Below are 12589 nucleotides of genomic sequence, written 5' to 3' on the forward strand. Positions count from 1 at the left end.
ACACACACACACACACACACACACACACACACACACACACACACAGTGTTTTCTTCTTCTACAGGTTTAAACATGTAGCTGTGGTGGCTGCACAAACACTTGATGATGTTTCTTCAGTCTGAACTCATCAGAGCAGTTCAACATTTATTATTAACTGATCTGTGGTCAGACTGAGGTACGGAGGCCCCACAGGGACAAGTGGAGGTGACGGGTCAGAGGACACGCTGAGCTGTCTGACATCAGCAGCTCTGAGTGATGTGATTGGTCAAATGAGGAAGAGTTTCCAGCAGAGCGACACGTCGGCTTCAATCAGACCGACTTTCCTCCACGTTAATTACAGAGCGATCAGACTGCAGCCACCACGCCAACACAGCCAGCTGTCAGCCAATCAGCAGCCGGCGCCGGCCTCAGAGGACGTGAGCATCGTCTCAGTCATCAGCAAAATAATCTTCACTTAAGTTTCATCTGACACGAGATTATTGAATACTGGACACTTTGGGCCTCCGTACACAAACACAGAACTAAACCTTGATTTCAGAGATTCTCACTGGACATTTTGCTCAGAGGCACTACAGCAGTGAACAGATTATGTCCTGATTAATGGATGAGACATGTGACGAGCTGACAACAGAGAGCGGAGGCTGGTTAGCCAATTAATTGATAATCAACACAGCTTGTGGATGAATTAACCAGCTGACTGATGAGTGGCTGCAGTGAACTGAGGACTGACTCTGATGGTTCAGGTCCAGGTTCAGGTTCAGGTCCAGGTTCAGGTCCAGATCTCCTCGTGAGTCTCTGCAGTTGATTCAGCTGCAGAGCGACATGTCTGAACTCAGTGACGCTCAGCGTGTCGCCGCCAAGCGAGCGAGCAGAGAGACGACACGCTGACCTCCGCCTGCTGAGGCCCAGCGCTCTGGTTCGGCTCTGAAGTCTTCACATGTTTCCTCTGAGTCCGGCCCGCTCAGCAACACACTGAACTCTGACCAGGTGAGAACACCTGAGAAGGTAAACCTGCTGCGGCCCGTCTCTCCGCCCACGTAGCTCGTTTTCATGAATTAAAGCGGTTTGTGTGATCAGCAGTGATTAAAGGAATAAAGAACAGAAATGTGCTGCAGCTCCATCAGAGGGAGGAGGAGGAGGAGGAGGAGGAGGCCAGCAGGTCGGAGCAGGTAGAGAAAAGAAACGCCCCCCACAGCGAAAAGAAAGTGCAAATTAACACACAAAGAAGAAAATTCTTTTTGTTCAATGAGGCTGAAACTTCAGAGGACAGACGGAGGAAACCAGCTGCAGAGAGACACTCTGACTGCTGAGGACATTTCACATCTACAACACTACAGTTCTGTTTGTTTCCCTCTGCAGGGTCAGAACTGTACCGGACCTTTTACCAACAAACAAACAGCTGTTGTTTGTGTCTCAATGTTAAATGTTCCTGTACGGAAGCCCAGAGAGGCAAAAAACAAACCTCTGGTGGCCTCAGTTCTCTGCGCTGAGCTGTCTCTCAGGATCTTTAAAGGTTCATTAACATTTTTTTCCAGTTGCCTTCAGGGCCTCCGTAGTTCTGTCATTCTGCCCCAGACCTCATTATTACTATGAAAAATATTAAATCATTAAGTATTTAATAATTATTGATGAAAATAATTCATCAACAAAATCATCAGTCCATGAATTATCTTCATGTAACGAGTCGTACTTTTACTTCCTGTTCACTTTCTTTAAATCGTTAGTGAATAATCTTTATTATTTTCATTTTGTAAGAAATAGTTTTTGCGGCCCCCCCAGAGGTCACATGTAGAAAAATATATGACTGTGTGAATCAATAACAACAGAATGATGTGGAGCGACGGCTCGATCCAAACAGGTTCAGAACTATAATCTGTGAATAAATTCATCAATGGACCAGCATGTCCCGGTGCTCCACGGTGCCAGGCTGCACTGCTAGCTGCATCGCTAACTGAGCCAACCAGCTAACTAGCTAATGGCAGCTCCAGCTAGCAGCAGTTAACGGTGACTGAGTGTTTCTGACTGTTTCTTACCTGACTGGCTGTTCTGCAGCGCCTGCAGAGCCTGAGCCAGCTCCTTGAATCCGTCCAGGTTCTTGTCATTCTGACTGTACAGAAGAATCTTCTTGGCGTCCGAAAACAGACGAGATATTCTGGAGAGGAAAAGATGAACAACATGAACATCCGTCTGAAACACGACTGAGCTGAACGCTTAAAAACTACCTAACAAAAACACTGAGGGACTGAAGACGACTGGGTTCAGAGCAGTTTAGCATGTTTAATATGGTTAATATGTTTAATATGTTTAATCAGTTTAATAATGACTTGAACATTCATGTGTCGCCATCAGGACGTCACATCAGTGACTCGCTCCTTCAGTCACCACGATAACAAAAGTTAGTTCAGTCAAAGATTCAATGTGGAAACTTTCTTCTTCTGAGCTGAACGATGTCAGAGTTTGAGTTTAAATAATGAACAAAGACTGACGTTAGCATGCTAATCAACTAGCAGGGCCTGAAAACTCTCAGCAGTTCCACCAACACTCACCTGAGCTCTCTGACTGGAGCCAGCTAATAGGACTGCTAACTGCACAGCTAACAAAGCTAACTAGCTGACAGCAGCTGCAGTTAGACCTCTCCCATTTACTTGTTGGAGCGTGAACCCGACAGGCAGCTGATTCTTACATACAGCATCTTTAAAAGCAGCATTTCAGAATAAAGTTGACCAGTTTTTCAGAATAAAAGCCTCAGCTCTCACATGGAGTCGTTGAAGTTGCCGACGACGCCCGGAGACTCGCCCGGCGTCGGGTGTCTGAAGCAGGGGTTGTTGGCATTGCAGAGGATTCCCTGAAGCCACGGCAGCGTGCCGGCTGACGGCATCGCCTTGTTGGGGAAATGACCTGCGGACAGAAAAAACAAAACAGGAAGTGACTCAAGGTTCACCGCAGAAATCTTTTACCAAAGTAAAAGCATAGATACAACAGAAGCTGGAGTAGATTTAATATCTGTTTGTCCCAGACACAAAGACATAAGTGACGTCTCTCTTCAATGTCTCCGCTCACATCAGGCCGCTGATCAATAATATGTCATGTTTGTCCACATGGTCCTGTCTCATGGTCCTCTGTTTGACTGTCTGTCTCAGAGGTTCATTATCCTCAGAGGATGAACACCGTCCTACGTTGTTCAGACATTTTGCGTCTCTCCAGCACGTGTTGAGGACACACGTGTCGTCTCAGCAGCTTCCATCTGAGTTCACCTGGAGACGTTGAGGACGTCTCTTCTTTATCTTCCTGCTGTGTTGGAACGAACTGTCCATACATTCACCTGGACACACTGCAGGTAGATAACCTGTGATTGGTTTATTATCACCTGCAGCGGAGCATCAGCAGCAGCAAGGGCGGAGGCAGGAAGCGCTGCGACCTTTACCCCCGTCAGCTTCATGTATGGAGAAGACGCTGCTATCAGAGACCTTTACCTGCCAACAGGCCTCCTACTAATCAACACTGATTAGATAAAGACGGACGCACTCAGACACGTACCTGCAGGACGCTCGGGGGACATTCACACTTTACAGATCCACGCTGAGCACAAACCAGCTGTCAGCTCACCGATCCTCTAACCAGTGACCCAATTAATCAATTAATCAATCGATCGATCCACAACTGAGCAAATATTTGAATGATCCGTTAATCATTAACGGCGTTCATGAAGAGAAACTTCATCGACTCCGTCACAGTGAACTGATCAGCACTGGTGGAATGTAACTGAGTACTTTTACTCAAGTACTTTACATACAGTGATTATATATTTGTTTCTATTTAATGTAAATGTCGACTTCTCCTCCACATGTCAGAGGAAATACTGTACTTTTTACTCTATTACATCAGTCCCACCACTTTAGTTGCTAGTTACTGTGGTGGACAATGGAATACTCTGAAGTACAAGTACAAGTACAAGTAGAAGTTTTGGCACAAAGATTTTCACTTTTACTTCAAATCTTTATGTTCCAGTTATCGTCTGCTTCATTACTAACAATCGATCTCTTGTTTTGAACGCAGTAGTATTTATATTTTCACAGTGTGGTATTAGTACTCTGACCTCAGTGAACGTGTTGTTATAATGATTGTTGAGTGAGACATCCTGCTGACGTCATGAAAGCATGAAAAGTGTCTCCATGGTGACGAGCTGATGACATCAAACTAAAATTAAATAAAAGTTACTGAACAACATTTCCTGTCTGTGTTTGACCAATCAGAGACGTCAGCCCTACAAAGCTCCGCCCCTGAAGCTTTGGGTCAGATCTTCACGTGTCTCCGGTTCCTCTGGTCCAAAAACATTTCGTTATAAACTCTGTTGAAACATCTTCATGGTCACAGTTGGTCGTATTGTTGCAGCATCAACCCTCCGTCAGGAGTCAAACTGAAGGCTGACGGAGGTGTTTCATGTTTCCTGTCTGAAGAGGAGCTGAGACCTGAACATGATGTGGTTGAAGACGTGTTCAGTGTTTCAGGGTCACATTACTGAGACGTTATCAGCAGAAGATCGTCGACGTGTGAAGAGACATGGAAACAACCGTGTTCAGAGTTCAGTGGATGTGATTCTGATGCAGATCAGACAAGCTGACTGTGAGCCACAAGCGCAGGATGAAATCTGACCTTTAAGGAAGTCAAAGAGCTGCTGATGTCGTGTAAACGAGGATCTTAAAGTCTCAGTGAAATCTCCTGCGTGAGCTCCTCAGAGCTGCTGCACAGCGACGAGTTTCAACACGCCTGAGCTCACATGCTGCGTGAATCACAGCACAAATATTCCTGCTGCAGAACTGAGAGCTGACACCACTTCTGCTTTCACAGGGAAACAGAAACACTTCCTGCAGCTCAGCTCAGCGAGGTCCAGCGAGGACTCGGCTCCAGTGTGAAGCGATCAGAGTCTGTCGGGTTTCCCTCGACACAGTTCAGCCAGTGTGAAGAAGAGGAGGAGGACTGTTTGTTTCCCGTCAGTCGGGTTTTGTTCCTCCAATAAAAAGTGTGGCCTGAAGCTGCACACATTAATCGTGCAGCTGAGCAACACTGACATGAAACATCAGAGCCGTTAATCCTCCTCTTTATGAACACAATGTGTGTCAGTCCTGTTTAACATTTAACGTCTGTTGTAACACGTTGGAAAAGAAAAAGTCACCATCTCCTGAACGCTACACGCCACAGATACAACAACTTAGCCTAGCTTAGCATCAAGACTGGGAGCAGGGGGAAACAGCTAGCCTGGAGGTTCAGAGCCCCTCCACCTGATTACCAGGTCAGTGCGTGATTATATAACTGTATCAGGAGTGTATTGATCATGATCGCAGCTCTGTGACCTTCACTGATGTGATAATGTCGTTATAGCCGGTGATAAAGAGCCGTAAACCGCTCTGATAATCACCACAAGGACGTTCAACCGGCTTCATTCACCCTCAGCATGCTTCATTTATGTCCTGCAGCGGCGACAGACACCTCAGCCGCTCTGCACCCGCACACCTGTCCCATCATCGATCAATACCTGCTGATCAGGAATCAATCAAGCGCTGCCAGTCCCACTGACAGCTGATGTCAGAGTGTCCTTAAAGGTACAACGGTCCAACGCTGCTGCTGATAAAGATCTGATAATGAGGAGCAGCTGCACCTTCACATCACCTCTGATTACCTGCACAGGAACTCCCAGCATGCACCTGGCTCCCACTGACCCACCTGCAACACCTGAGACGACTTTTTCACAAACAAAGACTGCAGGAAGACTTCAGCTGTCTGTCTTATGGACAAAACACATTAGACAGGTGAGACAGGTGAGACAGGTGGGGACAGAGACAGACAGGTGAGGACAGAGAGACAGGTGAGGAGAGAGACAGACAGCTGGGGACAGAGACAGACAGGTGAGGACACAGACAGGCAGGTGAATGTATTGTCCCTCCGGCTGCAGTCAATGGGACGGCTGACGGTTTTCATTGATCTGATCTGAAGCCTGGTGCAACAGAGCAGCCGAGGTGCTCATGAGCAAGGCACATCACTAAAGATTAAACACAACAACGTGTGAATAAAGTTGTGTGGACTCACACTCATGCTGCTCGTAGGGAGGGTAGTTCAGCCGCACGGCGATCAGGATGAAGAAGATCAGCAGCGGCCAGATGATCTCGACCAGGAGCTGAAGCTGAGGGACGGACAGGAAGAGACAGGGACCATCAGCAGGGACACACACAGAGACACACAACACAACACACAGTGATCCTCCCGCCGGGCTCATGTAGTGTCTCTGTGTGAAGCAGCTTCCTGTCTTTATTATTAGAGGTCATTCATAATTCATGAAAAGTCATCGATCGATCGACTTCAGACTCTCAACAACAGACAGCACGGCACAACACACACAACACGCACACACACACACACACAGAAACATCAGCATATTTCAGGAAGTCAAAGCTCTGACCTTTGACCTCCTTCATACTGACTATAGATCCCTATAGATCAGTACAGATCACTGTAGATCACTATAGATTTCTACAGATCACTGTAGATCACTATGGATCGCCACAGATCACTATAGATCGCCACAGATCACCATAGATCGCCACAGATCTCTATAGATCACCACGGATCACTATAGATCGCCACAGATCTCTATAGATCACTATAGATCACCACAGATCACTGTAGATCACTATAGATTGCAACAGATCCCTGTAGATCACTATAGATCGCCACAGATCTCTATAGATCACCACAGATAACTATAGATCACTGTAGATCACGATAGATCACTATAGATCACTGTAATCACCCTCTTTATACCTGATGCCTGCAGGTTTTTGGCCTCAAATGAAAATCAGTCTTTCATCAGATCATTTTTCAGAAGCAAAAAGACAAATCAGATGTTTTATCAGATGAGCCATTATGAAGACGTAAGCGAGGACGTTAATGAAGATGATCAGTGATATAACTGCTGATGACTGGGAGAGTTGGTATTTAAAACTACATGATCAGTTTGTTATCAGTGACAATGTGAAGTCAGAGTTCAGCTGATAAAGTTCATTGATTAATAAGAGTTAATGAAGCTTCACACTCTGAGCTCTTTTACATTATTTTAACATTAAATTCATTCAGCTGAAGGGTTCAATAAAAATATTAATTATTGATCATTTAATTAGCTTGTTACATGTGATAACTAACTGGTTTCCTTCAGTCCACGATGACAACATACAGATCAGCCACGATCAATAATCAGTACAGTAACAGATCATGAGAATAAAGACTGCAGCTCTACAGTGTGAAAGGTAACAGAACAGGTACAGGTGTGACTGACCGTCTGTCGGCGTCTGTAGGTGAAGTTCTTCCACAGCAACAGACCGAGCTGTGTGGAGACAGACATGTCTCTCTCTCTCTGTCCGTCTGATGAGTGTCTCCGCTGCTCGCTCGCTCGCTCTGCGATAAACAGACAGACAGACGGGATGAGACAGCACACGGACCAAGGGTGCAGAGGTCAAAGGTCACCACAGGTAACAGACTCCTCCTCACACTCACCACTGATCACCTGTCACACACACACTCAGTACATTACACTGACAGGAACATGTATTTCTCCCTGTGTGCTGCACGTTCACACACAAACAGCACATATTAATTATATTCATTATATTTATTATATTAGATCTGTTTTGTAATCGTTCATTTAAAGGAGCAGTCTGTAGAAATGTTCATGAGAAGAGAAAGATCTTCAAACAAACTGAATAATCAAACTCTCTTTGTTTCCATGACTGAATAAAGTGAATTAACACACTGACCTTAAAGGAGCTTTACTGTGTTTATATGTGGCGGACCCTGCCTCTGAGAACAACTGGTTTATTCACTGATTTAAACAGTTTGTAGTTTAATTTAAATTAACAACATGTAACCAGATGTGTTAACTGCACAGATCTGCTTTCCCACATTTGTTATTTTATAGTCTAATATTAGTGATACAGTTGTTATTCCCAACAGAACTGGCTGAGACATGCAGACATCAGTTATTTGTTCCCAACACAGACTCACTTTCATTATTTAATAATAAACCAAATCCTCCAGTTTCCTCACAGCTGCTGCTAAAACCAAACTTCCCTGTTTCCTGAGCTGTGGTCATGTGACCGTCGCTCACTCTGACTTCCTGTCACAGTGATGCACAAAGTTAAAGTTCATTGATTTTACATTTATTTATATTTCCTGCTGTTCTTCACAGTGACACTTTGAATATTTACAATATTAATGAGCTAATAATACAAAGTGTTTACATCAGTGAATAAACCAGCTGTTCTCAGAGGAAAATAAGGTCCCACAACACTGTTTGAAGCTAGAAAGGTGGCAGGGTCTGCCACATATAAACACAGTAAAGCTCCTTTAAGGTCAGTGTGTTAATTCAGTTTGTTCAGACAGAAAGAAAACTACGTAGTGCTCCTTTAAAGCAGGTTCACTGGACTGAAGTCGCTGCTGTTGTCAGATCTAACTCCTCCATCGGGAGCAGCCATGTTTGTTGTTTGCTTTGTTTAACTGTATGATGTCACTATGATGTTACTATGAATATGTATATTAGATGTATATCAATATCATCATGAACCATATGATACAGCCCAGCTGTGTGCTGATGTTGATCATGTGAACACATTCAGAGTGTGTATGTGACTCTGGTTCAGTTACAGCAGGGATTACTCCTGTAATCTGTTACTTCAGCCAACAAGTACAAGTAAGAGGATGATGATGATGATGGTGGTGGTGGGGGGCTGAGTGCATTAGCAAGTGTAAAAGCACTCAGAGTCGTTTACACACTTTGATGAGAGACAGAGCTGCAGCATCGTTCACAGGAAACACTCTGAGTAATGACACACACACACACACACACACACACACACACACACACACACACACACACACACACACACTTGAACTCTGACTGAGAAGCTGTGATGATGAAATCAGCTGTTTGATCAGAATCACAATCAAAGATCTCGTTTAAACCTGATTCATTCATCAACCAGTGCTGTCTGTCTGCCTGCCTGTCTGTGTCCTCTTCTTTCTGTTGTCTGTAGTTCAGTTTGGTTTAAAGCTGCTGTGAGGTTGGAGACTCTGAGGGACACCAGAGGACAACCAGCTGCTGAATGAATCGAATCAGATCAGTCAGATGATTCTTCTTCTTCTTCTACATGTTGTCTCTGCTGTCTGAGGGACGAGTCTCTGATCCTCTGAGCTCATTAAACACTTTTAAATGTTGTCTCTGCTGTTTAAAGACCTGGTTGAATCAGTGATGAGCTCCTGCAGCGCCCCCAGCGGCAAACACACGAGCTGCAGCTGAACAAACCAACATGTTTCATCTCAGCTCAACTCACTTTATCACACAACTGTCCCTCATGTTCCTGTCTTCAACCACAATATTAACTTCATCTGTCAGGTTACTATTACTTTGTTCCGTTTCTACAGTTTGATCAACTTTACAGACAGTTTGAGTCACAGAAGAAGAAGCAGAAGAAGAAGCAGCAGCAGTTATAATGATGAAGGTTGTCTCCTCTGAAGCAGAATAAAGAGAGTAACCAGGTGAGAGAGGTGAAACAGAGCTGAAGGGAGATAAAGTGCAGTAGATGTAAGTTGCGGGTTAAATACCGGTCCGGTCCGGTGTGGATGTGGTTCAGCCGCAGACTCTCCGATCCTCCTCCTGCCGCTCTCAGCAACCTCTGATCCCGCACCGAGCTGCAGCTGTGGGACAAACACTCACCGGAGTCACAACAATCACGCGCACTGCTTCCGCTCACACCCTTCAAAATAAAACACCGACAACCATCATTATTAACTACAACAGGATGAGTCGGACTGTTCTGTCGCTGCTGATCATGTTGTTGTGACGTGATTATTTCTTTCTTTATTTATTTCTTTATTTTAGATTCAGCACATTTTATACTTTATATCTGGCTTGAACTGCTGCTGCTATCACTTAGCCACCAAACTAGCCTCTGTTCTTAGCTCAATGTAGCTTAGCTGTGTGAGCTAGTAGCTAGTAAGAGGTAGCTAGAGGATCGCTAAACCAAAGCCACGCCCCTTCCGGTGACCTCATGGACCTTATTTCAGAAGAGGGACAGATAATGTATTGATCCTGTCTGAACTGTCATGAATCACACAGATGATGTTTGTCAGTTTGTTGTAATTAAAGTCAAACCTCATGTAGTTTTGTGTTAAAGCGCTCAGTGAACCACATCATCTCATCTACACCAGAACCAACACCAACATGGAGCCAACCGGGCTCAGAAAAGCTTGTAAACAAGATGAACATCACAATAAATCTACTCATAGTGACAACTACAGTTCTGGTTCTGGTTCAGTTCTGTGAGCTGCTAATATCAAACATCATGTGTCTGATTCATGACACAATTCAAACAGGATCAATACAGTATGTGTCTCTCTTCATTACTACCAGACAAGATTTGATCAATAAGGTCCATGAGGGGAACAGAAAGGGGCGGGGCTTCCGACCTGTCGTGACATGAGGGGCGGGGCCTCAGCGCTGTAGTATCCTGAGGGGCGGGGCTTCTGTCACCAGGTCTTTATAATCAAACATTTAAACTTCACTTCGATAGTTAGGCTTTTATTATGTAAGGTGAACTCTGGCCGAGCTTCCGGTCTCAGTGAGCGGACTCTGGGGTTACTATCGGTCACTGAGCAGCAGGGCTTTCCAGCCAGCAGATGTTTCACAATAAAAGACTTTTCACTGTGACTCAACTGATGTGAGATCAGACAGAAAGTGAACTACAGGCAAGTACTACAAATATATACTACTATACTACTATTAATACTAGTAGTACTGATAGTACTGATAGTACTCGTAGCTCTGGTACCAGTCCATTGGGTCTGTGTCTCCTCACTGGTTTTAGTGCTTGAAGAGAATTTCCCAGTAAAATACAAACACATGTTTTTAATGTAGATTTACGTCAGTTTAATGTTTCAGCTTCAGGACTTTTTCCTCTTTATTCCTCCAGCTGCTGTCTCAAGGTTCTCTTTTGGTTCTCTGTTGGTTCTGTGACTGTTCTCCCTACTTTCCACCAAAAAGTGAACCGAGTGCTGGTTCTGTGCTGCTGTTAGTGCTGGTTTGGAGTTGGTTCGACCCGTGTGAACCTTGTAAGAACCAGTTTGTTTTTCCACGGGCTACAGATCCATTGTAGAGTCAAATCATGATGTCATGTTGATCCAATTTGTAAGATAGATAGATAACTTTATTAATTATCTATTGAATTAGGCTACCATAGCAGCAGGTACATTCAAGTACTAATACAATCAAAATACAAGGCAGATATAGAAACAATAAAGTACTGTATACAATAAAATGCTTAAGTAGTTATAAAAAAAAACTATGAGAACAAGGAAACACTTCCTGTTGGTTTTTGTTGGTTCTGTGGAACATGAACAGAACTGGGACTCTCCTCATGTTTCAGGAGAACCCTCCTCGGCTGTGCTCAGCTCTGTTCTGTTGTGCTCTGTGAGGGGGTTGCTGGTTTAAATCCTGCTCTCTGACACTCTCTTTGTTTCTGACTTCAGATCAGCTGTTTGATGAGTTTTAATGTTGGACACAGAGACACTGATGAAAACAGAGGATGGAGAGCGTCTGCTGCTGGGTTGGACTGACCTCTAGTGGACAAACACCTGATCCACAGTACACCAGGTCCACTGTTCTGTGGGCTGTGCAGAGGCTGGACCAGATAAATGATGTTTGATGTTCTGGGTTAGTTCTGGTTCAGATATCTGTTCAGAGCCATGATGAGTGAAGGTTCTTTCAGTCTGCTGACTCTCCAACACACTGATGTCCGAGGGTCAAGGGTACTTCGATGTGCGGCCGGGTGAGCCAGGGATTCGAACCACCAACCTTCTGGCCGATTGACTCTACCCCAGCCCCAGGAGTCCAATCCAGTGAGTTCCGATTGGACTGAAACTCTGTGAGTCGTGTGCTTCACTGAGTCTAAGCGAGTCTGAGTCTGAGTGAGTCTGATTTTGATTCTGATTCTGGGACTGAGTCTGAGTGAGTCTGAGTCTGAGTCTGAGTCTGAGTGAGTCTGAGTCTGTTTTACAGTACATTTACTTAAGTACTGCATGGGAACAAATTCAAGGTACTTTACTCGAGTTTTTAATGGAACTTTCTACTTGTACTCCACTACCTGTCAGAGGTAAATCTTTTACGTTTTACTCCACTACATTTGTCTGACAGCTTTAGTTACTAGTTACTTTTCAGATTACCTTCCTGTCCAGTGAAAACCACGTATCTCCAGATGTGTTGATGTTGAACTGACAGTGTTGGAAAAAGTATCCAGAAGTCATACTCGAGTAAAAGTATCTGATATTAAATGTAGTTAAATATCAAAGTATCAGTAAAGTAACTCATTCATATAGTTACATGTGTGTATAAACTGTATACTGTGAGTCAGCTGATAATCACAATCACTGATAATCAATTCATTTAAAAATGTGCAGCATGTAATCTGTAAAGTAACTAGTAACTAAAGTCATCAGATAAATGTAGAGAGTGCAGAAGGAGTAGAAAGTACAGTACTTGAGTAAATGT

General features: G+C 44.3%; 1 protein-coding gene across 2 annotated transcripts in view; it reads right to left on the reverse strand.

The window, feature by feature from the left end:
* abca1b (ATP-binding cassette, sub-family A (ABC1), member 1B) overlaps window positions 1-9728 on the reverse strand; it is a 34603-nt gene extending 24875 nt beyond the window's left edge. For both annotated transcript variants that reach the window (XM_073486807.1, XM_073486806.1), the window contains exons 1-5: window positions 9649-9728; window positions 7328-7446; window positions 6085-6178; window positions 2757-2898; window positions 2034-2152 (exon numbers count right to left, since the gene is read on the reverse strand). In XM_073486807.1, the coding sequence (XP_073342908.1) occupies window positions 2034-2152; window positions 2757-2898; window positions 6085-6178; window positions 7328-7393 (421 nt within the window). In that variant the 5' untranslated portion in view covers window positions 7394-7446; window positions 9649-9728. The remainder of the gene's footprint in view (window positions 1-2033; window positions 2153-2756; window positions 2899-6084; window positions 6179-7327; window positions 7447-9648) is intronic.
* Between the last annotated feature and the right edge of the window lie 2861 nt (window positions 9729-12589).

This window comes from Pagrus major, chromosome 18 (assembly GCF_040436345.1).
Source record: "Pagrus major chromosome 18, Pma_NU_1.0".
Taxonomy (NCBI): domain Eukaryota; kingdom Metazoa; phylum Chordata; class Actinopteri; order Spariformes; family Sparidae; genus Pagrus; species Pagrus major.